Source organism: Crinia signifera, chromosome 3 (genome assembly GCF_055691185.1).
Source record: "Crinia signifera chromosome 3, ASM5569118v1, whole genome shotgun sequence".
Lineage (NCBI taxonomy): Eukaryota > Metazoa > Chordata > Amphibia > Anura > Myobatrachidae > Crinia > Crinia signifera.
Genome location: NC_139219.1, coordinates 90,318,408 through 90,345,755, shown reverse-complemented (window position 1 = coordinate 90,345,755; position 27,348 = coordinate 90,318,408). Strand labels below are relative to the sequence as shown.

General features: G+C 40.5%; 1 protein-coding gene across 1 annotated transcript in view; it reads right to left on the bottom strand.

Annotated features, from left to right (window-relative positions):
* ESR1 (estrogen receptor 1) overlaps positions 1-24,267 on the bottom strand; it is a 213,229-nt gene extending 188,962 nt beyond the window's left edge. The window contains exon 1 of the mRNA XM_083176201.1: positions 23,642-24,267. Coding sequence (XP_083032327.1) covers positions 23,642-24,078 — 437 coding nt within the window. The 5' untranslated portion in view covers positions 24,079-24,267. The remainder of the gene's footprint in view (positions 1-23,641) is intronic.
* Positions 24,268-27,348: the final 3,081 nt, after the last annotated feature.

Sequence of the window (27,348 nt, the reverse complement as noted above, 5' to 3'; positions counted from 1 at the left end):
CCTAATATAAGCCTATAAAACTCCATTTATAATCTAAAGAGGACTACTTCTTTCTTGTATTCATACCTATATTAGGCGTATTAACTAAGAAGGTATGTACACCAATAAAATAAAAATAACTCTCATATATACTTATATATTTAAAAAAAACTCATCTAAAAAATCCTCATCTGCAAATTTACTCGCTATCTATATCTGGATAAGATACGAAGTTCTCCACCCCCCCCCCCCACTTCCATCACATTTTCCACTTCCATTACTTCACTTTTATCTTATTTCTTCCTCTTTGGACTAATAATATTGTGATAAAAACTGTATGTAATCTATAACAATGGTATTTGGACATGGCACTTATTGTTGTATTTAAAAAATTATAGATCAATTGTTTTTCCCCCTGATGAAGTTTCTTGATGAAACGAAACGCACTAGGTAACCGCCACAAACTGTGAAGGAAAAATTTTTGCTGTACAGATGGAGCGTCAGCCATCCTTGGCTGGCGAACGCCAGATCCCTTGCGCTGGTGAGCGCCGGCGATAGAGACAGGGACGTGTGTGCATCTCACACGCACATGTGTCCCAGTATCACGGTGGCTGGGCAGCGTCTCCCTGCCCATCTCCGCTTCAGGGAGAAGCTGCCCAGTTCGTGGGGGGGGGGTGTCGGGGCGGCGAGGAGGACCAGCGGGGGAGGCAGCGGGGACCGGCGGCAGGCTCCAATTGCCAAGGGGCACGCGAGTGTCTCGTGCGTGCGCTCCCCTGGAGATAGCCGGCCGCTGGCAGGGCTGGCGAAAGAATCGCCAGCCCCTGCAAAGTTAAGGCCGGCTCCATCTGTATGAACTAATCCAGCTACAAGGAGTCGTGTAAAACGAAGTATTAATCATTAATTGTTTTATTGTATTTTTATTAAATATATTTTATGTACGTATAAATGTTCCTTTTTTCTGTGTAAATTGCATATTAACATACTGGGCGCTTAGAAAACACTATTGGTTTTGGATATATAAATATATGGAAGAAATATACCCAGCGCAAACAAGTCCAATAGTCCTTTAAGACAGAGCCACCAAAAATCCCAATATGTGCTGCTCCAGCAGGAGATCCAACCATGAATCCCAGAATTTGCTTGTAAATGGAAAAAAGAACAGATAGAGCGCACAGTCAGAAAGATGAATAAAACCAAATTTTACTTAATAACTGACATACATTGGGGTTAAAGTAAAAGCTCGCCACAGTAGGTCATATCACCGGCACAGCAGGGTAGTAATAGCCACACGCAGGATGATCAGCCCAGCGGGGTACGTCCACCAGCTGCCGCCGACACAGGACCAGGATTTCTCGTAACGGACCAAAGGGACGTCCAACGTCAGCAGAGTTGTAGCCACGCCCTTGCTATAGATAAGCAAACAAATGGCAAGCGGCACTTGGAGACTTAAACAAGTGAAAAGAAACGTGGTTTAATGGCTTCTCAACATTTCGGGGTGGGACACCCCTTCTTCAGGATAACCAAACATTGTGTAACAAACAATTTACATACCCCCTCACTTACCCCCTTCTGCCATGTCCTGCCATGTCCCACCCCGAAACGTTGAGAAGCCATTAAACCACCGTTCTTTTTACTTGTTCAAGTCTCAGAGTGGCGCTTTCCGTTTGTTTGCTTGTATCAGGGGGTCACCCCACTTGAATGCAGGGTATCCCATAGGGGACACTGTGAGTGCCGAAGCACTAATACTAATATATATATATATATATATATATATATATATAATCCCCCGGAGGCGGCACCAGACTGTGTGGTTTTCAGCCGACGTTTCAAGGCCGGCGCCACAAAGAAGGTCAAAAAAAATATTTTCGCACAGGGAACGATGTTTTGCGTATGCGCATAAGCATTTCTGCGCATGTGTATACGCTGGGTGCGTGCGAACTCTGCAAAAAGTCTGTTTACCGGGTGCATGCACCGATCCTTGAAAGCGGTGGGTGGAGAGGGGTGTGGGGTGCTTGACTGGGCCTTCATATGTGAATGCCCAGTGTTTCATGGGCATTCCCATGAAAATACTGGGCGTACACATGCTAATGCATCCATGACGCACGTGCGGGGAGCGGACAGCTGACATAACCGGATGTCAGCTGCCCACCCCATTCCCTGCAATTCTACACGCATATGTAAGGATGGTGTGGACCACCCTTACATATGCGTGCGCCTTCACTATCATTCGATGGTCAGCGACCATCAAAAGATGGGGAGGTTCCCACTGACATGCGAATGGATGTTCATGTAAAACATAAATTCGCAGCCTTGCGAACACATCACACTTGTGAATGGATGGCGCCGGCTAACATTTCGCAAGGCGGGGTTAGGGTGATTTGCAAGGATGCAAATTCGCATCCGAGTGAGTCAACCAGAATAAGGGCTATACTGTATTGTGGCTATAAATAGTAACAAAGGCTTAGCACAATATTATAAATAATTTTTTGCTTATTTTCTCATAGATATATAGATATATAAGCATCTGAACACTGTATATCCACATGATATATGGATCTCACTGCTCTGTACTTGGAGGCAGGTCAGTTAGTGTAATGATATTCCCTGGCAGGAGTTTGTGTTTTGGACATTGTCTGCTATCTACTGATGAGACAAGAGCTGAAAGAGTAAACATTCTTGTTCCATTTATAAATTTCAATTTCGACATTTGGGACTTTGATTCAAAGCAAGATTTACAATTCCATTACAACACACTGAAATCACTGCTGTAATTGTGCTTACCAAAAGAGAACATCTATATATGGATGTAGCTGGCTTCTATACTCAACATAGCAAACTATAAATTCTCAAAATGTAATAATGTCTATTCAGTCTATTAAAAGGGTTACGCACACAGGCCCTTATTCTGGTTCACTTGCAAAGGCAAATTCCTTCTCAAATGGACAAAACCATGTGCACCATGTGCACTGCAGGTGGGGCAGACGTAACTTGTGCTAAGAGAATTAGATTTTGATGGGGTTTTACTTCAAAGTGAGATTAATATTGCAGTGTAAAAATAAAGCAGTCATTATTTTCCCTACACAGAAATAAAATTACTCCCCTAAATTTAAATCTCTCTGCACATGTTACATCTGCCCCCCTGCATTGCCCATGATTCTGACCATTTGAGAAGGAATTTGTCTTTGCGAGTGAAGCAGAATAAGGGTATGGCTAGCATACAGTGAATATGCACACAGGTATATTCATGTGCTTATTGAATGTAAATAAAAAAAATGTACATTACTAACCATGCTCTAATATAAAGATGTGTCCTCAGACATCTTTGCTGCAGTCACACCAATCAGCCATTCCTGATTGTGGCTAGTGTCTTTTGTGCCGAAAGTGCATCTAAAGGTGGGCATACATTAGGGCGGCTTCTCCCCTTGGAGAAATTCCCCCTTGTGCCGCCCGGTAAGGTCCTTTTGCATGCGATATATATGGTAATACCATTGTAGTGGCATTACTTTGCATCTAAATCCATTTTCCATTTTCGCACGGGACCTGCTAGCTCATTTGCAACAGGCATTACCCGTTGCATGGCGTATTGAGGCTAGATGTGTGAGAACACATCTGTACTATAGTATACAGAGATACTGAGATACAGGAAAGTCCACTGTGAGATCATAAAAATGTGACAGCACAACAACAAATTGTATCTAGAAGAATTAAGTACATCGTAATCATTTCAGAACAGTAAGCACATGGAGTCAAAAGTTGACCATGCCCTTAGTGATACATCTGATTTAGACATAGCCCTTTTATTTCTTTGTTGATGATGATGATGGACACATCTTGGCAACACTTTATTACAAGATGCACATATATCAGATATATGAAACTGGCAACAGGGTTAGAGTCATCAGTGGGAAGATGCATTTCTTCTTTGTTCAGAAAGGAGCAGCTTGTAACCAATCATTGGTAGCTTCAGAGGTGGGGCTTGGTCCAAAATTCAAATAAGAGAACCACACCAACTGCCACTCCAACCACTGCAAGTGGGTCGCCGGCCAGGACTCACTGAAATTTGGACTGTGCTGCAGCCTCTCCTCTAGAAGTGCCACTGCTTCAATCTGTAAATGATCTATATTACCGCTGGTTGATCATACGAGCAGCTATGGACATTTGCTATTTGACAGCATTTTTTCATTGTGCATCATGAGTCCACATACAATATAATGTAATAATAATGGTGATATTTAGGGCCATTTATGAACGGCATATTGACAACGTTACAAAGATGCTCAAAACTTGACTGGAAACGACATACTTTTGCATAGCACAATAAATTTCAATGTGAATATATAACATGTAAGTTGGGTTATGTATGGTTTATGTATTTCCATTTAGCACATGTTTACTAGAAAATGTATGCATATACCCATATGTAATCTTTGATGCATCGAACAATCACTACTCCTACACCTGTAGTGTCGTAACTGCAGAAGGGATGGGCCAGCAAGCACAGTAAAGGTGCATACACAAAGTGAGATTTGGACTATGGGTTCAGTTCAGCCCTGGCGATTATCAGAGGGCCGTGCATGTGCAAGTCCTCTGTGCAGACACAGCCAGTGATGCCTGTTATAGCAGGCCATATGCTGGCCATTTGAGGGCAACACCCCAGCTTTTCTGAGAGTGACGCACAAAAATGCAGGCAGGCCTGGTCAGTGGGAGGGAGGAGGGAGCATCATCAGCGGTGGAAGAATCCATCATGTATTCGACTGTGCAAAACAACTCTACAGAAATGAAGAAACTGAGGCGAAGCATGTGCAACTGGGAAAAACGCTGTGCCATCTATCTAATGGCAAACACATTAACCTACTGTGATTAGATACAATGCCGCTACAGCAAACGTCTCCTTTTCATTTGGGCACACCTTATAGAATTGGACAAAGATGAGATACCCTGGTCAGGAGGCATTTGGTCAAAGATGAGATACCCTGGTCAGGCGACATTTGGTCAAAGATGAGATACCCTGGTCAGGAGGCATATCTCTTGCCGATGCTGGAGGGCTTGTGGAGCAATACATACTGATGATTTCTGTAAGCAGGATGAACTAGAAGATTCCTATTGGTTGATTGTGTATTGACCACTCTAGCTGATACCTAATTAAACAGGGTGTGGATCATTAGGTCGACAATGTCTAGGTCGACAGTCATTCGAGCATGAAATGTTGACAGTGAAACAGTGACAGTGAAAAGGGTGACACAGGAAAAAGGTCTACATGCAGTAGGCTGACATGGACAAAAGATTGACATGGAAATGGTCAACACATGATAACAGGTCAACATGAGTTTTTCATGGGTTGTCTGTGTCGACATAAACTTCCAATTAGTTTATCACATACCCTTGCAGGGCTCACTTCCCCCACCATGCTTTGGATGCTTTACTGTTCCCAATTGTACTCCACGTGGACTGCAAAGTAGAACAAATTATCTAAATGGAAAAAATTGTGAATAACGCATGTGGACATTTTCATGGGTTGACCTTTGCAATGTCAACCTATTGCTTGTGTTAACCTTTTGTCAATATTGAACTTTTGTATGTCGCCATTTTTTGATCATTTCGACATTTTGCCTGTCAACCTATAGATATATTTGGCCGTGTGCAAAATGGCTCTTCGTTGGCAAGGCTGAAAATAATATCTGGTATGCAGTCAAAAAAAATGCAATTTGCAGTGAAAAAGATACAAATTGTGTATGTGCTCAACTCCACATGAGCCCCAACATTTCTATCAAACTTTTTAATTGATTTCCAAGAGGGATAGGGACCTTTAATGCAATATATCAATCTGCGGCAATAGGGATGGATGTTTAATGCAGCGCTGTATTAAGAAAATAATGCTGGCCAGCTGAGTTAGCTCTACGACAATACTAGGTGACAGCTGTAAGGTTTTACTTACTGATTCACAAGCCATTCTGTATGCATATACTGTACACTGCATGCATGTGTAAACTGCCTAGCCGCTCACTAATCTACACTATTGCAGTGGACAGGAGGCCTGTCTCAGATGGTTACTCAGAGCTGATCGCTGTTGGGTGAATTTGCAAGCGGATCCATTATCTAACAACTGCGCATGCTTATGTATCACAGTACGCATGTGCGAGGCCAAACACAACAATAATCAGCAATTACTTTTATTGCAATCCTCTAACAACTTGACCGACAGGAAGCTGTCATTTTCGGGGAGTGTCAGAAAAAATTTCAGGGAAGGTGTGTAATGTCAGCTCCGGTCTCGAACAGCCTGTCTCTGTGGCACAGTTGTGGTCAGAGCTAAGCACACTTGCACAGACTGGGAAAATCATTCAACGGTGAGTGAGTTGCATATAGATCTGCAGATCTGGAGATCTTCGCAAGTCATTTGCAGTCTTGCACAGGGTGCGAATTTACGCTATCTGGGCGGTGGCTATCTGATCCCAGACCTCTGCAAATTTGCACAGCAGCCATCAGGTCTAGATAAGGCCCTAATTCTGCAGGTTCAACTTTCAGCAAACAAAGTTCAGGGAAATTAATTTTTAAAGTATAGAGAGAATGTTCATATTTTTTGGTACAAAAGGATTTATTTATATAAGTTATTGCTGTCCTGAAATGGTCCGCCATAATCAATCACAAATCGGCTTTAAGTTGAACTTATCTTCAGTAGAGTCTTTATTAGATAGGGAGAAACCCTTATTAAAGCAAATGTATCCATTTTAACAACACAAACTGAAACCAACATTTTTTAAATGGGTTGCAGATAAAACGCTAAATTTAACATATATTTTTATATTTTATTAGGTTGACTGGTATTCTGCATTTAGCTCTCACAGGTGCAATGACAGAGCTCGTAGAGTAGAATGCAATGCATGAGAATGGGTAGCACTGTAAACTGGAGCCTACTAAACACACAGTCCGTGATTCCGACTGTTGGAACGTTACAACAGTCTGAATTCTGGCCTGCCTTCGCCTGATCTGGCAGAAACTTGGCAGTTGGAATTCAATGTTCGGTGCAGATTGAATTATCCCCCATTATCTGAACCTGGAGGGAGAACAAGCAGAGATTTTTTAGGGCAGTAACAGTGGGCTGAGACTTAGAGCATGTGACTAAGTTGGGTCATCAGCAAAATCCAACATATTTGGTAATCCTTGATTCATCCCACAAATCGATGACCATAGGATTGGATCATGTATACGATCAGTGCACAATTTGGTTAATCACCAGACACTTCTGCGCCACTACATAAAGACATATAAGTTAAAGACATAGTTAAAAGAGATTTTCCCTCCTGGTTCTCCTCTGATAGTTTCACTTGGTAACAGAGATAGCTCCCAATCCTCAATACCCTTCATTCACCTTAGTACACATCGGCTGACTCTGCTGTGTGCACACTGTACATGAGCTTAATTTATCCTTGCCACTTATCAGATCAGTATTGGTAAATTAGGGACTTGTTGAGTAGATGTATGGCTACATAAATCAAGTGACTATACCTGGATTTGTAACTCTAAAAAAAAAAAAAATATTACTGCTTAAATATATTCTAACAGCACTGTCTTGTCGGCTAAGCTTAAAATATTTGCCATATCTCTTTGATTGTTCTACATAGTACAATGTTTTCTTCATGTCAATAAGTATGCAACTACTTTACAACATCCACTTGTAGGAACACTTCAAATCACTCCATTGAGCATAAGTCGTATAAATTTTAAGTACAGTCCTTTGACTCAGAAGGCACTAATGGAGACATCTAGAATTGAATCTCTTAGCATCAATGCTCCCATCAGATCCCATCTATTTACAAGTACATATTTCTTACTATGATGTTAGACATGCATTAGCAACTGATATGTGAGTATGTAATTTTATCAAATGGAAGTATTAATCCCTATCCATCTTCTCTAGCGAGCTGGCTTTGACCACCCAGTCCCAACTGCTTCTCCCGAGCTACAGTATACTGTAGTTTGTGATAGTGTCTTAGAGTGATTAGTCGGTAGAGTGATTAGTCCAAAGTCCAGTATATTGCCAATGAGATGGCAGGGAAGTATCAAAATAGGGGGTGATCTTCATAAAGGATGCTCTGATGTCAGGGGCGGATTTAGGAGTGAGGGCGCCCGTAGGCACAACAATAATGGCCGCCCCCCTGCCTAATTGTATTGTTTTTATTGATTATGTATAAGCCCTCATTTGATAGAATAAATAAGTAGGACAGATTACAGGGACAGTATCTGCATGCCCTATCCATGTACACTCTATACAAGTTGGAATATGGAACAGTACAGTGGATATTGTGCAGTTACTGGTACATTTCAGGCTGACAGCACCAAAAGAAGCATCCAAGTGCCGCCCCCAAACATGTGCCGCCCCTAGGCACGTGCCTCACGTGCCTAATGGGAAATTCGGCACTGTCTGATGTACTGGACCTGGTTGTATTTGCAACTTCTACTGCTAAAGTTTTTTCATTGTACAATTAAAAGATAAATTTTGACAACACCAGTAGAGCAGGTCTATAGATATATTTAAAAAAGAAATAAAGACGATTCTGTATTTGAATCTTCAGATTATAAACATGTGATTAGAATGGGCAAAACCGCTGATTGATACCTGAGTGAAGTGAGCTATTCCCGGCATCCACCTTAGCAGTGTGCCGATGTACCTGGGTATGTGATCACCCAATAGATCTTTTTAACGTGTTTCAATTGATGAAGTCCATAAAATAGTTTTTATTAAAAGTCTCTTTTTTTCCCAGAGGGTAAAATTCAATGAAGATTTTTCAGTGCATAATTGATATGAAAGCCACATATAAATGCAAATCAACTGCTGTGAGGTGAATCACTACGGGACTGTATCTGGCCCAGTATAGAACTTGTATCTTTTGAATTGCCCTAACAGGGCGAATACCCTAATTTTAAAATCCACAAAACTGGCAAAAAAGCCCCCAAATCTGATTTTTTTTATTTAGATTTAAGATTTGTCACTAACATATAAGGTCTCAGTTTTATGATCTTGATCATTTTAATTTGTTGAACATATTTTGTTAAAACACCCCTGTGAACTCGTTAACCCCTGATGAAGTCTTATCTGAGATGAAACGTGTTGGGTGATTCAGCTAGTTAACATCAATTATGCCCTGAAAAATCTTCATTGAATTTTACCTTCTGGGAAAAAAAGAGAATTTTAATAAAAATTATTTTATCACAGTTAAAAAGATGTATAAGGCGCCATCCCACAAATGTTTGTGTATTGCCTGTATCTTCTCTTATACCGCTTTCAGACCGCACTCTAGACCCGGGTTATTGCCGTGTTCTTGCGGCCCCAACACGGGTCAAGGTGCGGTCTGAAAAGGCCACCACGGGTCGAGCAGCACGGGTGTTCAACCCTGGTATTGACCAGGGTTGAACACGGCTATGACCCGTGTCAAGTGCAGTGTGAACGGGTGCCTGGGTCGAGCGACCCGTGTCCCGTTCACAGTATGGAGGAGGCAGCACTGTCAGCTCCAAGTACTGCCTCCTCCCGAGCCCCCGATGACGCGCCGCCGCCCAGCTCCGCCCCATGTGACGTCACCGACTCGGCAATATGCCGTGTCGTGTCGGAACTTTCAGACCGCAATGCCATGTTGCTCTAGGGATGGGACCCGTGTCCTAATACCGTGTGCGACACGGCATTTGCGGTCTGAAAGTAGTATTACTAACAGGAGTTTTTGGGTGAGGCAGCCTCAGTTTACACTTTCTTAAAAGCCGAAGTGGGGGAGTCTGCCGCACAGGATTTAATACCACAATCAGATAATCAATAATATGGCCCCCTATTTCTATAATCAATTGTGATCAGTATCTATCAGGGGTGTGCTACCACTGACACTATCATATTAGAACATACACAAAGAAAAGAAAAGTGTGTCCTGGTGTGGTGCACCATAGGGAAATAATTCATATCAATAAAATATAGCCTTTATTTGGACATATTTAAAACAGCGAAATATAAAAACTGGCAACAGTTTCTATTTGGATGTGGGAGACAAAGTGACATCCTCCTAAATGTGTATGACTTTATTACAATTATTATATAAACTTTATTAGGTATTTAGAAACTGTTTCCATGCAAAGCTTGCCTACACCTTGCAGAGTTTATGCACGGACTATCAGTGGTGATCTTGTTCTGATGTCTGTCCAATAAATTGAAATTGGTGTATACAGACTGGTAGACTGGTGACAATTCAGCGGACAATATGATAATTATATAGGGTGTAATAACCTCTAATATATAATTGCCGACATCAGAATGTCACAGATAAAGGTGTAGTCATACACATTTAGGAGGATGTCACTTTGTTTCCCACAAATGCAAATAGAAATTATTGCCACATATAGGCAAATCTTGATACGCTAAACTGCACCAACATTAGAGACTTACCAAACACACAATAAGTCCCCACACGTGCCGTTTTTAAACACGCACGATTTGCACTTTGTATGTCATTTGTATGTTTTTTTTTTATATTTCGCTGTTTTAAATATGTCCAAATAAAGGCTATATTTTATTGGTATGAATTATTTCTCTATGGTGCACCACACCAGGACACGCTTTTCTTTTCTTTGTGTATATACTTTCTTAAACTAAGCAAACTCCAACTTGCCTCCAGCTAATTTGTGCCTCTGTTACTAGGTATTCTTTATTTTAGGTGTTGGTTGTAAATGTACAATTAAGGTAAATGTAAGTAGTGTTCATTCTAGCACCCGCCATATTTGAAAACCCATGCAGTTCCTCTTCCCTGCCTGAGGTGTCGCTGTCTGCTGTAGTGCTTCTAGCACAGTGTGGTCTGTATATCAGCACTGATATGCAAACCAGACCAGTGCTAGAAACACCACAGCAGACAGCGACACCCCAGGCAGGGAAGAGGAACTGCATGGGTTTTCAAAAATGGCGGGTGCTAGAATGAACATTAGTAAGGTGTTGGCTGTACACTTTGCATATGATAAGCTTAAACATTGAGATTTTGTAGAGACTGTACACTGTGCAGTGTTGCAGTAGTCAATTTTAGTTTTTAAAGAAGGAGTTGTGAAGGGAGTAACCTATTATCTGTTTCAGAGTGCACAGCACAGAGGAAAACTACCATTGCCACCCACTTGTGTAGATGTTGTGGCTGTCCAGTATAGTTCAGTCATATCATGTGGGATTCCTGTGCACTTTTGGAATTCTCGAAATGAGTTGACTGAAAAATTCTAACTGTAGGGTCTGTATCTGGGCAGTTCATGAGCTCTTTAATATTCTACTAGCCTGAGAGAGGGAGGGAAATAGCCTTCAAAGGGGACAGTGCAACAAAAGGCTAGGCATCTTTAAAAAGTAATTAGATATCAAATTAAATAGTATCTTTTATTTAAATGCCTTACAGTAAAGGAGTTTCACATAGGGCTCTGATGTAGAGAAAAAGGAGATTTCAAATTTTCGTAATCTGAAGAATTTGCTAGTCCCTCCCTGGGCCTGGGAGATCTGCACTCCTTGCATAGCAAGAATACCATAGGAAATAGCACTGAATAAGATGAGATATTAGCTGAGAAGTGCTGCAGCAGTAGGTTGCACTCACCTAACTACAGCAATGATACACTGGAACATCACTGCTAATGTAGCAAATGTCAAGGTCTAAGTAATAAGATATATTTATAATGCATAAAATCATTTCTATTTGCTCTTTTCATGTCTCCTATAAGTCACTGAGAAAAGCAGCATCTAACAAGGTCAAACAAAGGCTAGTCACTTGGTAAATATATTTCATGTAACAAGGTCACAAGAGGATCCACCAGTTTTCCTGGAACTATGACAGATTTAATGCTGAAAGAAACTTTTTTTTTTTTTTTAATTAATTCATTCTTAGGAAAAAAAATTAGCTTTCACTGAAATAATAAAAGCATAGAATTACTTGCAATGTGGAGCTTACAGCTTGTAAAAATTAGCATCCCGACTTTAAGGAAAATAGCATTTAAAGTTGTAAAAATGAACTTGAGGGGTAAATTTACTAAAGCTTCTGAAAAAGATAAACGCTGGTTGTGCCCATAGCAACCCAATCAGATTGTATCATTTTCTAGATAGAGAAATAGTAGGAAGGATCTGATTGGTTGCTAAGGGCATCGTCACCTCTTCATTTTTAAAAGATGAGAAGGAAGATGATGACGTTACTACAGTTGCAGAGGACTTGAATAGTGTTTTTCAATAATGCGTATTGTATTAATGATAGTAGTATAGGGATAATATATTTAGGTACTTGTTTCCTAGCATGGCGACCACGATATTCAGTCGTATGGCATTGTATTCAATTTAAAATTGTATACCATTGTATATGGCATACAATGGCATACAATGCTATGCGATTTTAAATTGTATACTACTATATACAATTTTTAATTGTATAAGCACCTTAATAGGTGCTTACAATTTTAAATGCACCCCCACGCCACCGCCACTATCAACGCAAACCCGAAGCGTGGCGAGTGCAGCGTGCCCACGAGGGGCGGCGGTAGGCGTCCTCCGACCTTTTCATACCCCCCCTATCCATGTCTGCGTGGAGTTGAGATTACATAGTGTGGCGAGGGGACCCGCATTACTTCACATGTATTCCGCGTCTGCTCACCACGCTTCGGGCTCGGTGGCTCGCTGCTCTCGCCACACTATATAAACTCAGCTCCACGCAGACGTGGATAGTGGGTATGAAAAGGTCGGAGGACGCGTACCGCCGCCCCTCGCGGGCGCGCTGCGCTCGCCTCGCTTTGGGTTGACGTTGATAGTACGGGTGGCGTGGGGGTGCTTTTAACATTGTAAGCACCTATTACGGTGCTTATACAATTATTAATCTTATAGGGGGCACATTTAACATTGAAAACACCCATTAGGATGCTTATACAATTTAAAATCGTATACTATTGTATATGCCATACAATGGCATACAATTCGATGGTATACAATATAAAATGGTATAACATCGACTAACATCGTATCGCATCGCATACCATCGTATGCCTTATGGTATGCGATGCGATGGGCGCCGTGCTAGGTAACAAGTACCTATATTTATACACTAGAGCATGACATTATTACAAAATAAGTAAGGTTGCCCTTTCAGAACTACTTTATGTTTACAGCATAATTCAGGAAAACATTCAGAACTTTATTTTGTGGGCTCCAGACATTCATTATGCCGCAATGGTCAAAATGACGACATTTAAAATGTTGACATGTGAAAAAGCCAACATGTATTTTTGGGTGTCTATGTCGACACAGACACCATATAAGTGTACCGCGTCCTCTCACATGGCATGGGCACACTTTTATAATCTATCCCTATGCCCACTTGGATCGTGAAATAAGAACAAGTCGGTTTCACAAAAAAATTTTTAAAATCATGTTGTCTTTTTGACATGTCAACATTTTAATTATCGGCATTTTGACTGTTTTGTCATTTTTACCATGTAATGTATGTCAGCATTTTGAAGGTATCCGCATTTTGACTGTCTGACAATGGTATTTTGAGTGTCGGTAAATTGACTGCATCCCATTTTATGTGGTATTTTGCTCCTGAGGGAGGTGTAAGCTGAATACAACAAAACGCGCTGAGCTATTCCACCATTGTTCCGGACCAGCACTTGAACCCTAGTGCACCACTGAACAGCCCTGCAAGCATGGCTAGCCAACTAACACGAAAAAACTCAGACGGACTTGATACATCCAACAAGGTAATTATCCCACCTCAAGCTGGGTACTATTCTGGAACTTTTGTCATCATTGGCATCCATATACAGTATGTGCCCTGCTCCCTTAATAACAAAGGAGCATCTACTGCATTACCAACTGAACTCAGTTTCTAACTCCCAACCCCATTAAAAGGTGTGTTTTATTGCTACACTTATACAAATATCCCAAGATTCTCATCATGCCATTTATTACCCTATTTTCAGTATTTCATTATGTTTTTATATTGGCCAATTCGAGGTTCTATTGTTGAATGTGAATGTTTTGTATATCTATATTAAATATTATTAATAAGGCACAATTGTATGTCTCATCAATCTCATTGAAACCCAGCACTGCTCACCCTCTTTACTTGTTCCATTTGTATGTGTCTGCATAGATATATACTGTAGTCATTATGCAGTTGCCAATGTATTAAACAGTTTTCAAATTTGCCATTAGAGTGATAAGAGATTCCTATAAGCAGCCAAGGGAAAATCAGAACATTGTGGGCCAGATTCAGAGATTTATATAAATATGAACTGTACATATGTACATTAAACATGTTCAAACCATGCCAAACCAGTTGCTCCCGCTGCCCCAAAGGCAGCAATATCATTGACATGCTGCTAGCATTTGGAGGAGACAAGAGAGGGAGTGTTTGGCTTTGTTTTATGGACATGCTTGGACACAGCTAAAATGGCAGCGCGATTTTCCCAGACATCCCGAATAATCTGAGGGTTACTCAGATGTCCGATATTCATGCACTTGATCCAATGCTGCATCTTCAGTTGCAGAGGGTAGCAGGATTGTACACCTTTTGTTACTTAAGACTTAAGTCTCCTCCTATGGCTGTTGCATAATTTCCTACAGCTGCTGCATACAACAGATATATCAAATGCTGCATGCGATATATCATATGCAATTTCGTTCCCTGCTGCCTCAAGGGTTGCCGAGTTGGGGGTCGGACATGCCGCTGGTCCAAGATCATACTCACGCATGTGATCAGATATCAAAAACCTCAGATTTGGCCACTATATATTTATTCTAAAGGGCATACACATGGGGAGATGTCTGCTGCGATTTAGGCTTGGTGACTTCCCTCGAGCTCTCGATATCGATATATCGCCCATACACATATAGGGCCTTATTCTAGTTCACTCTTTCTGACAAAATCCTTCTTAGATGGACAAAACCATGTGCACTGCAGGGGGGCAGATGTTACATGTGCAGAGAGAATTAGATTTGGGTGGGGTTTTACTTTAAAGTGAGATCTATATTGCAGTGTAAAAATAAAGCAGCCAGTATTTACCCTGCACAGAAACAAAATAACTCACCCAAATCTAATTCTCTCTGCACATGTTACATCTGCCCCCTGCAGTGCACATGGATTTCTCCATCTAAGAAGGATTTTGTCAGAAAGAGTGAACTAGAATAAGGCCCATAGTGCTGTGTACTAAGCGATCTGTGCTAACCAATGTTTTGTATGCACATGTTTGCGATCAGACTAGATTTTGCATGCATGTGCTAAAGATCTGATCCGGCAATGGCAAGGCACAGTAACGTGCATCACCATCGCTATGGGGCTTACACATGGAGGGATTTGTGCTTAAATTCTAAGATTGAGTAAGAAAATAGGCACAAATCGCCCCATGTGTATGTCCTTAAGAGGGGAAAAAGCACATGAGGAGATAGAGCTCTGCACCTGAGAGTTTACATTTTAAATAATCTAGTTACACATCACTTGGAAGCTTACATTTATCATTTCATTAATACAAGGGATTATGAGCCTGTTAAGGTTTCTTTAACTCCTCATTTGTCTGGTATCCGGTTACCATTTATGATGGTTTACAGGGGTGTAACCAGAACTTAACCAGAATTTAGAGGAGTGTGGCCTCTCAGGTTAGGGGCGGTGCCTGGCAGGATGGGGCGTGGCCTTTCGGCCCAATCCCCCCGTTTTTGTCACAGCATGGGACAGGAGATGTAGGCTGCCCCAGAAGAGGTTTTTTTTTTTTTTTTGGGGGGGGGGGTTGCAGTGTTAGGGTGCTGTGCTGTGAACCAATTTAGTGTTCCGGGCTGTGGGGTGTGTATAGTTACACTATAAATACCTAAAAAAAAATTGAGGAAATGGGGTACACCCTGGGGGTGTCACTCCGCGCTCATAGTCACTATGGGTGTTGTTGTATATGTAATGAAACTTGGACTATGGAGGTTATTGAAAATAGATCAATGTTTTTATTGATAAATCCTGGAAATACAGGTTTGTAATGTAAAAAAAAAATTCCCCCATTAATAAAAAAATAAAATTTACATTAAAAACCTGTATTTCCAGGATTTATCAATAAAAAAATATATTTTCAATAACCTCCATAGTCCGAGTTTCATTACATATATAACAACACCCATAGTGACTGTGAGTGCAAAATGACATAAATGTCAAAGTGACATAAATGTCAAAGAAGGAAATGGTATTGCTCTGCTTGGGGTGGTGTAGTAGTTCAGCTATTTAGGAGTGGAGGTGTTATTGCCTTGCTGTGGCCGTTGACATGGATTTGCTATGGGGTGGTGAATTATTTCTGCATTGTGGAGGAGAGCATTTGCATTGGCCCTCATTTGGGAGAGTTATTTTGTTTCTATGCAGGGTAAATACTGGCTGCATTATTTTTACACTGCAATTTAGATGTCAGTTTCAACACACCCCACCCAAATCTAACTCTCTCTATACATGTTACATTTGCCCCACCTGCAGTGCACATGGGTTTGCCCATTTTGAGAACAAATTTGTACTGTGATCAGATACAAATGAGGGCCATTGTGTGGAGGGATATCCTGTAGTGGTTATTGCCAAAATGTGAAGGAGTTGCCAGATAGCACATACCCTCCAACTTCTGACAGACCGAAATCGGTACATGTTTAGAAGGGGGCGTGTCCAATGTCAAAAGGAGGCGTACACTGGGTGAGATTTAATAGGATGAGATATTCAGAAAGTGAGAGATTTGGTGAAAAATCTCCAGTTTATTTTAAAGCGGCAATCATTTACACTGCAAAATCAAACTGGATTTGCAGTGTAAATGATTGCCGCTTTAAAAAAACTGGAGATTTCTTACCAAATTTCTCACTTTCTGAATCTCTCATCCTATTAAATTTCCCCCCCAATGTCAATAGGGGCGTGTTACTGACAGGAATAATAATAATAATAATAATACACCTAAAAAATATATTAAATGAGGGGGATGGCTTTGGTGGGGACTGATTGGCTATTGGGCCCGTCCCCAGTCTCGCAGAAGAGATGATGTTTTAAGCAGGTAGCATTAAGCATTAAGTAGAATGTATATATGCTTAAGGTGAGCTCACCTGACCCATTGTTCCCAAATAGACTTGGCGAATATAGGCACGTTGATAGACGGCACAAGTCTCTATTTGCAGTGCTCGGCAGCCGGGTGGGTGGTGTGAGACGCCGGCGCTGCGTGTGATCCAAGTCACCCTTTGTTCTCCTGCCGCTTGCAGCCAGACGGACCAGTGAGGCGTTTAATGCCGTACACCGTTCAGTAGGTATCTGTGTCCTGTTTTCAGTCGGCTAAGTGGGACACAGCCGGCAGGTGTTATCATCCACAGGTGCGCTCCTCTGTCAGTGCCCAAACAGGTAATATTAACTTTAGCTTTGCTGTTTAGTATGCCTCACTTTGATTAAGTGGGCATGTGGGCGCTGTTGCGGCAGCAGTCTCAAGAGCTTGGGGGCATGTGCCCGTAGATGGAAGTAAGTGGGCTGCAGTTACTACTGTGTGCTGTGTGTGCGGACCGACGTGCCCAAGAGCATCAGGAGACTGGACTTCCCTTCTTCGCATACAAACGTCCCCTCCCAGCTCCTTGCACTGTGATTGGCCTTGGTGTAAGGCAAGCCTCGCTCGTCAGCAAGCCCCTCTTCTGGCGCCACCTTCGCTTGTGATTGGCTGTTTACCACCGACGGTCTGAACAGGCCATCGCCTGATCGTCAAAAATCGGTACATTCGATGCATGTTTATTTAGCCGGTACAGACCAAAAAACAAAACGGTACTGTACCGGCTAAATCGTACAGTTGGAGGGTATGATAGCATTGAAATGTCGGTGACATTACTGATTGCTGTAGGGTATATGTGCATGTGGGTGTGTGTGCTTGCGTAAATTTATAGATTTAGTGGTGCTAATAATATAATGTTGCATTTAACCTCTTTAGGGTAAATAGGCATTATTTGTTAAACATGAATTCATGCTGTATCTAGTTGGAGGTCCTAGAGTGTTTATTAGTTGAATGATTTTTCAACATGGCCCAACATTCCAGTATCCGGCCAAGCAGTCAGGAGGTATGTTCAGTTCCTCCACATGGTGCTAGATAGACAACCTGTGTGCTAGTCACTCCCACTCTCATGTCTGATTTAATGGCCCGTTTGAGTATATTTACCAGGGTTGGTTTAAATTCCAACCACACCAAAGTGAAAGAAGTTGAAGCCAATATATAGAAAAAAAACACTAATTGCACTAGGCCAGGGGTAGCCAACTCCAGTCCTCGAGAGTTACCAACAGTTCAAGTTTTCCAGCTCACCTCACTGTTACACAGGTGCATTCTTTACTGACTGACACATTTTAAAAGATCCACAGGTGGAACTATATACTTCACTTGTGATTCTGTGAGGAGACATGGAAAACGTTAACTGTTTGTAGCTCCCGAGGACTGGAGTTGGCTATCCCCACACTAGACTACAAATGTTTGGTGACATCATTTCTCTAAATGCAGTACTCAAAATGGCTTGTATGGGTGATAGAGTAAAGTGAAGGATGACACAAGTAAGACGACAACCAATAGACTTGCAAGAGTTTATCAGTATATGGAGTCAAGATTTGGTCAATTCTATAGATTTCTTTTGATACCTGCAATAGGACATAGAGGTGAAAGTTTTATTGTAATATTTGCAATATTGACTTTAAGGTGGTAAGAAGACATAAAAGATGAAATGACAGAAAGACATTCAGCTTTATGTGCCAAGACATTCAAATGTATGTGCTATGATAGGGTAAAAGATCTCAAGGGATAGATAGACATGTGTTATCCACATAGTGATGCTAAAACTCATCAACCCTATTTGTTTTCAAGGGGAAGTGATATAGATAAGAAAGAGAACATTTGAATCACAGCTGATGCAGGAAGAGAAAAGATGCTTGAACCATGCATAATGTAGAGTTTTAATAAGCAGAATACAAAGTAGGGTTTCCTGCCGACCTACTGTAGCTACAGTAATACAACATTCTATGAGAATTATGTAGTGAATGTAAAATGCAGCAAAAAGGTTATGAATATTTAGAAGCAGTGCTTTTTACTGATGTACTTAACGGTATTTGACCGTAAAAATGCTGATCAGAATTGAAATTTAAGAGATACAATCATTAGCCATCCTAGTGCGCTCTGTACGGACTGTTGAGAACAAAATCCTGACCAAAATGGTTCAGCGCTAAGTGTAAGCAAATATATGAACCCTTTAAGGTCCCTTTTTTATTTTCTGTATAGGAGCATACATTATACTTAAATAAATATTGAAATATACCAATTGGGACTGAGAGATTACATATATTAGTTACTGCTAAGTTGTGCATAAGAGGTAGCAAACCACAACATTTTGACGGGTTAGGGTTGAATGGTAATGGTGTAAGAATTTTGCCAATTATATTCTACTTTGTGTTACAGTGTTTATAGGCAGTGTGTTTCTTGCAAGCGACTTAAACCTCAAAGTATATAGCTAGGGTTGACCAAGAAAGAACACTGTAGAAATTGATGAGAGAAGTTGGAAAGTTTTCGAAATATACAATTGAGATTTGTACAGATCTAGGAAGCTTAGTTGGTCTAATGTTCAAAGAATATAATGTAGTACAGAAAAATACTAACCGCTAATTGCAGTAATAAGAAATTAAGATTTCCCTGAACTGTACTAAAAATTACATGTAGGGACAGTGGCTCCAAAAGGATGTCTTAAGAAGGGAAATGATCACAAAAGCAATCATTTCAATTCTACTTCGGGAGCCAAGGACGTTCTGCGCATGCATGGTCTGCTGACCAAAGAAATCTAATGGGGCTGCAGCTGCCCTAAATGCATTACAGGACTCCTGTATACCTTTGGGGGCCCCATAGCAGAACTTCAATGGCCCCCCCCAGCCATGCAGTACTCAGAGCGGGACAGGCATTTATCTCTTGAGCGCAATAGAAAACTTCACCAACCCTAGCAGTGTGATGCTACAGAGGTACATTTGCTGAGCTGGCCATATCGGTCTCTCTTAACTGATACTGAAAGGGTGTACGGCCATGCTCCAGAGATGTCCCAGCAAGCTCATCAGAGCAACATCTCCTGACCTACATTTGCAGCAGATGGAGGCGTCATTAAAAGATATTGCCTTGAAGGGCCCTTCAAAGCTATGTCTTTTAATTTCTAGTATGTATGGGGCTTAAGAAATAGCTTTATTTTATAATGAATCACTTGCACTATTACTTTGCAGTTTGATATTATTTTGAAATAAAATATGCAAATGAATATTTACAGTGTAATATAGTAGCTGTAAGATCACATTTCTTTTAGTGAATGTTTTAAATAAAAGCTTAATAATGTACTAAACTAAAATACAATAAACCATTTCTGCATTATTATAACAATACAAAAGCTAACACACCAATCATAATTATTTCTTCTCATAATTAACACTTTTATAAACTTTTTTTGTGTGCAGGTGAGGATGGGGATGGTTTTGGTTATAATTGCACAACAGACCCCAAAGACTAATTTTCTACAAAATCCAGTTTATTTCAATATACAGTACTGTACACTCTAGCATGTTGTGTTCAGCACTTGACCGACCAAAAATATAATCAAAAGCTGCCTTAGTGAGTTATCTGCAAACCAATGGTCCAATTCATTGCAAGTACAAATTCATCTTGCTTACGTAGTGTACCAAATATCTATTTGCGCCACTTAGTATAACCCAGGCAGCAGAAGATGGAGGAATCATCATGTTCACTATCCTAAATATGGCAGCCGTTTTAGGATTAGTAATAGATGTTATGTAATAGAACTAGAGTTTATTCTATAGATTCACATTTTGCACCACTACTGGCGGCCTGAAGCTCCCTCTAGTGTTCAGTCTGAGGCTGATACTAACCAATCACAGACTACTTCCTATTGTTTACCATGACAGCAGTCCCAGTTGACTTACTATAGGGCCCTTGAGACAACCAGGGGAGATGAGCAATATTTACATTAATATAAAAAAAGTCTTATAGACATATATATTAAAGAAATTGGTCAGATTACCTCTGTTATAGGTATGTAGATGAAACATCTTTCTTATCTTTTTATTAAAAGGTTATAAATGCTAAAGATGACCATTCCTCATTATTAATGTTAGTTTTTACCCTACTAGCAGGTTCCTATATTTCCTCTTTTTCTTCATTACTTCTTTTTTTTTTACCAACTCTAGGAATAAACTGTTCTCCGGCGTATGTATTAAATGTGTGTATTTTGCAAAGCACCTGAATCAAATTAAAAATATATTGTGTATGGAGTGTTTACTGGAAACCAATACACCAGTGATCAGCGTTATGGCAGATACATCCTTTTCCAGGAAAAACTCTCACTGTCAATGGAACATATTCATGACTTCTAAAAGTTACATTATTTATTGTACTATTCCCCTGGCTAGACAGCACGCATATGTAGCACATTGTTCTCTTTAAACCAGATTGTCATTGGGGGACTAATATGAATAAAAGAAGGTTTGACATACAATGCAGTAACTAAACAGAGATAAAAATAAACTGTAGCCATTGCAACACTATGGGGGGTATTCAATCCCCCGCAGCCATCTCCCGAAGGGGGAGATGGCTGCAAGGCGCTATTCAATATGGTCTTCCCCGACAGCATTGAACAGAGGATCTCGGCAGAATGAGCCCGACTTCACAAGCAGTCAGGCTTGTTCTGCCGAGAACGGCTGGGAAGTGACGAGCTCACGGCCGCAGCTCGCCTCTTCCCAGCCGCAGCCTGCGGTCACGCCCCCTTCTCGTCCCGATGCAGGAATACATTGAATCCCACCTGCAAATTCTCGGTCGAGCAGACCGAGAATGGGACAGGGTCATGGCTGTCGGGCCAGCTCAACAGCCGTGACCCAAGATTGAATACCCCCCTAAGTCTCCTTAGTAATGTATTTCCAATACATAATTAGAAAGAGTTTATAGTAATTGGCTATAGATAGGATAGGGGTTATATATGCAAAAAAACAAACCATCCCCCAACAATGTCCTAGAAAGTTACACTTCAGGCATCTGCCATCCATGTTTAGCATACCCAGATGCTCACCACTTGCATCGATACTCACTAAAACATTCCATAGTGAATAGTGTATTGACTCATGCCAAACATTACATGACTGCCACGTGACTAGCAATTATTGTCTGCATTAATAGTTATTTTGATCATGTCACTTCTCTCTTTTCCGAATTCTGATAACAACAGTATTGATCACAGCACAATACACTGCACCGTAAAAGGGGTTAAAGCCAACATGAAAATCAAAACTCATTTTGTCACAGTGACCTGGTGCCATCTGCTAGGTTTACACATCATGCGCATTAGACAATTTTATTATTACAGAACGTTACAGGAAGCTATGTACATTCCTAAATCAACCGCATGTACTGTTCATAAAACAAGAAATAAACGCATTAAAAAGTAGAAATAGTTTTGATCTGTATAACAAGAAACAACAACAACAAACTCAATTTGAAAGTTAAATAAAGTTAGTCAATTATAAATCAATACTAAAATAATGGCCTCTAGATGAACACCGTTTAATTTAGTGTTTCGATTGTTCATATTTTAATCACAAATAGATTATTTTTTTAGTATTTGCAATATGGCACAGAAATGTCACCGCCTGCTTAATTTTAGAAGAATAACAGTTAAAAAAGACAAAATAAACAAGACATGTACAGTATATATATTTGTAGGAATAAATATAAATCACATCGTATGCTCCTGAGGGCCATTACTAAGCTCCTCTCGTTGCCCATTTATCACTACTAATATAATTATCATGCAGATTAGTCCTACACGAAAGGTCTAAAAAACCTCCTTTTGCATAATTAGTAAAAAACACAGATAAGAAAGGGAAATCATTGAAATCATCGAAAGCTAGAACAATCAATAGGTTTGCTACTTTTATTTCCTTAACATTATTCTCGGCAGCAGGATGCTGCAAAGTCTTGCAGCATCCTGCAACTAATCGTAATGTTGTATGTTCAGGCATTTTAATAAAAAAGATATACCTTATTCGATTTTATATTGATACATATTTCAATACAAGAGAGAATTCCAGTAAGTTTTCCAACATATACTAAGCTATCGTATATAAATATAGATATTAAGATAAATCTGACAATACCGGTTACCTTTAAGTATTAGAAGACAAAAGCAGTTATTATAATGTCTCTTCATGAAACAGGAAGTAAATGTGCAAAGCAATTTTGATATATAAAGTAGAAATTTGCCATCCACAGTAATTCTAGATTCAGTTAGCTATGTATTTGCAAGGTAAGTGTCATTTAAAAAACAAAACAAAATGTTCTTTCAGACGTCACATTACTTCTTCACAAACACTTTTAGTAACACATTGTTTGTATTCTAAATACAGTTAATGAAAAGAAAACGGGTGAATATACAGATTAATTCATTCTTATCAATGCAGCTGTATTTTTTATTTAAAAAATAAAAATCAGTAACCATAACAAAAAAAAAACTGTAACTGCCCATTACCTGCAGAGAGGGAGAAGTAACATCCTAAAACATATTGGTGAGTACTGTGAAGTTTTAGTTTACGACAAACTTGAAAGATATATACAGTAATAGGAGATTTTTGCAAGTTACCTGTAAAACGTGGGAGGTGCAGCTTCCCTTACTCCATACGAACCTTGCTCACTCTCCAGATAGTACGGTACCTGTTGGCCGTGGTGGTGAATAAAGGGAGAGATCTGCGGTGCAGTTTGAAGAAAAACGACTGGACTTGGTGGCACGTTGTTCAAGGAATGCAGTCCGGCCAGGCTGCTGGATCCAAATGTTTCTGAACCAGCTGCATAGCTGAGGCTGGCAGAGCTATAGACTGGTGCAGTCGCAGCAGCAAAGTCATAAGAAGTGCCCTCCGGGTAGTTAAAAATCCCTGTCCTGTTGCTCTCCACATACATTTCACCGAGGGGTCTCTCAAGTGGTAACTTCAGCGGTGGTCTGCTTATCGTCTCCAATTCTGAGGCTTGAATCTGATGCAACAAGGTTATTCCTGGGGTTTTGCTGTGGAGGGGCATAGTCATAACTATTGGCAGCGAGAACGTGGCATGGCTGTTGACTGTGTATTTGCCAAGGCAGGAGAGTCAGCATATGAATGGGCTCCTGACGACAGAACACAACCTGATGTTAGTCTGATCAGCAATCATTCTGTAGCTCAGCACTGCACAGGTATTCAGCAGGATCTAGAGAGGAGGAGGGCACAAGTGAGAGCTGAACACGCCAGAAAATGAAAATACATCCTCCCTCTGCCTAACTGATTCTTTCTCTTTCTAACCTAAAGTCATTCTTTATTGGGGTTAATTTACACAATGGTGTTGGCAAGGTACCAGGCACTGCTGTGTTTAATTGACAATAGTTGAAACACTGGTACAGTATGTCACAACTGGATTATTTCTGCTTTGTTCTTTTTCCTTTTACTATTTATTTGCTATCCAGTTTAATAATTTGCCGCTAATAGTTATATAACACTCATCTTTGTAAAAGGTCTCCGTGAGCATGACTTATCTTGTTTAATGTAATGTCTAAAGGAAAACAATGTATGTTACTAGTCTGACCCTGACTATGATTTTGTATGTGACAAAGAAGAGCCAGGGTCTGTGTACTATACCATACTGTACATGCTATCTTCTCATACTCTAACCTTGAAAATGTTTTCTTTTCTTGCTGTCTGACTAAATGATTGTTTCCATCAGCTCAGAGTCTGTGAAACACTTCAGAAACGATTTTACGCTACTACACATGCTGACTGCATGGAGATTTAGCTTTAAGTGCATGCAGTATACTTGTTTATAGCAACTTGCTGCATACAGCTTATAAATTATCTGGGACTTGGCGCACCCAGGAGTGTAGATAGTTTCTTCTAGATCAACGGCAGAGAATGTTGTAAAGCTGAGCAGAACAATGAGAACTTTTATTAGTTGCATGATATCACTGTCATTCCTTATTAATGATGCAGGCCACAAGAATTCCATTAACTGATATTGTAAAATTGACTTAACATATAATGCAACTAGCAAGGCAAAAATCAAAACAAAAATAAAGTCCACAATATATTACATAAACTATATTACATAATAAAGCATAAAAACACAGTAGCCGAAGATGTGCAGATTATGACCCAGAAGTGATCACTTTAAACACCGTAACTCCTGAGCGATTACCCTTTGATTGATGATGGGTTCAGGTTTGCTGAAAATTGAACACATCCGAACTTTAGTCCTGTCTTTGGTTCCCTTTCGGGTTCTGAGATGAACAAAGTCACCCTGGAAAGTTGAATCTTGTATCTATAAAAAAACAAATATAGCATGTTTTGGATTACATGGACAGTTCGTACATCCTTCGTGATTTCAGATGTCATTTTACAGTGGCAAAGGACTGAAAATTATTATAAGTGATGTTAATAATTCTGAAGGAACAAAAACAGGTCCAAAATACAGGATTTTAACTGATTTTTTTTTTTTAAAGATATTCCGATCCCAAACCAATACACTTGAAGGTGGTTTTATCGAAGCACAAAAACAACGCAACAATGATGATTTATAACCATAATCAAAACAGGGGGGTCTGTGTCCATCTAGTAATGGAAAAGTTGTGCATCAATATTGTCAATAGTACAGTATCTTAATGTAAAATTTAATAGAGAGTTAATAATATACAGGGTTTGTATAAAATGTAACGAGACCAAATTTGGGAAAAAATATTTATTAAAAGACATCGCTACAAACAATTACAATTTTTCAAAATAATACCCTTGTGCGTCTACACACTTCTTCCAACAAGTTGTTTACGCTTGGAAGGCGCCCTGGAAGTCCTTTTCCGGAACGTCCTTCAAGCACCGCGTCAAAGCTCCTTTGACCTCTACGGTCCCATGGCGGTGTCCTTTGAAGGCTGTCTTCACTCGGGGGAACAGGAAAAAGTCTGCCGGGGCCAGGTCGGGACTGTAGGGGGGCTGGAGAAACACTGCGATGCTGTTTTGGGCCAGGTAGTCATTGACTACGAAGCAGGTGTGGCTTGGTGCAATGTCATGATGCATCTTCCAAATGGCGGCAATGCACTTTTTGGATCATGGCTAATGTCTACATTGCTGATTTCCTGAGTCCCACACAGAATTTAATGGCATAGCACTCTTCGATAGAACGTTGCATTTTTAAGCTTCAACCGAGCCTAGGGACACTAATACCACAATACGAACTGCATGGAAGCTGGTAGGCAACTGACGCTCGGTGCGTATTGAAGCTGACTTCCCCCTTCATCGAACCCGCCTGAACCATGCACGCTGCGATGTACAGTCGTGTCAGAAAAAAATAGGTCTCATTACTTTTTATACAAATCCTGTATAGTACATTAAACTATGATAAAATTGTTATGTATTATTATAACACTTAAGTAATCATGATAAAGGTATAACTATTTTGAAATATACAATAAATGGATGTAATGTATTGCAACTGACATTAAGGGGGGCATTAAAATACCCACAAATTTTTTTACTGCATAAGAAAGTGGGAGGTAGCCTTGGGATTTAACACCCAAAGCTATTCAACTGCACCCCAATATCCCTATAACCTTGTAACCAGTGCCCATTAAGTCTAGTTTTACAGGTTTAATGGGCATCAGTGAAAAGTTCATAGATTTGTTCAGAAACAGGGCTGAAATATCTGTTAAACTCACTGAAACAGGTGTAAACAAACATCTGGTTGCAGGGCTAATTAGATAGTCCTGGAGGACCAGTCTACTGATAGTATACAGATAGTCTACTGGAATGTATGGGGGGCTCACGGAAAATTGGTTAGAACTCCCAGCCCTCCAGAAAAGCGGGCACTCCCCGTCCAGCAGTTAATCACTAAATAAAATACCAGACAATAAACTCTTTACTGCCACATCGCATGATATGTTTAATAAATGACAGTTGGGAGTTGATTTGCTGGTAATTTAGCACTCTCCGTCTTATCACTTAACCCTTTGAGTGCCAACATCTCTATGGCCCTTATTCTGATTGGTGCGTACTTTCCCGAATTCTTTCGGATCGCGTTTTTTAGCCGTCTGCGCATGCGTGGGGAACGCCATGCGCATGTGCCACGCATGGTCTCCATACTTGTTCTCACTAATACCGTACAGAAATGTGCACCGCAATCACTCGGGCAATATGGGCGTGTTATGGGCGTCATTCGGAATGACACAGGGGCGTACTTTCAAAGTGGGCTAAACTGGGCGGAAACATGGGCGGACACGGGGGAGTACACTTATTTTGGTAGGCGTGCATTCGGATAGCACACCGAATGCACGCGAACAAA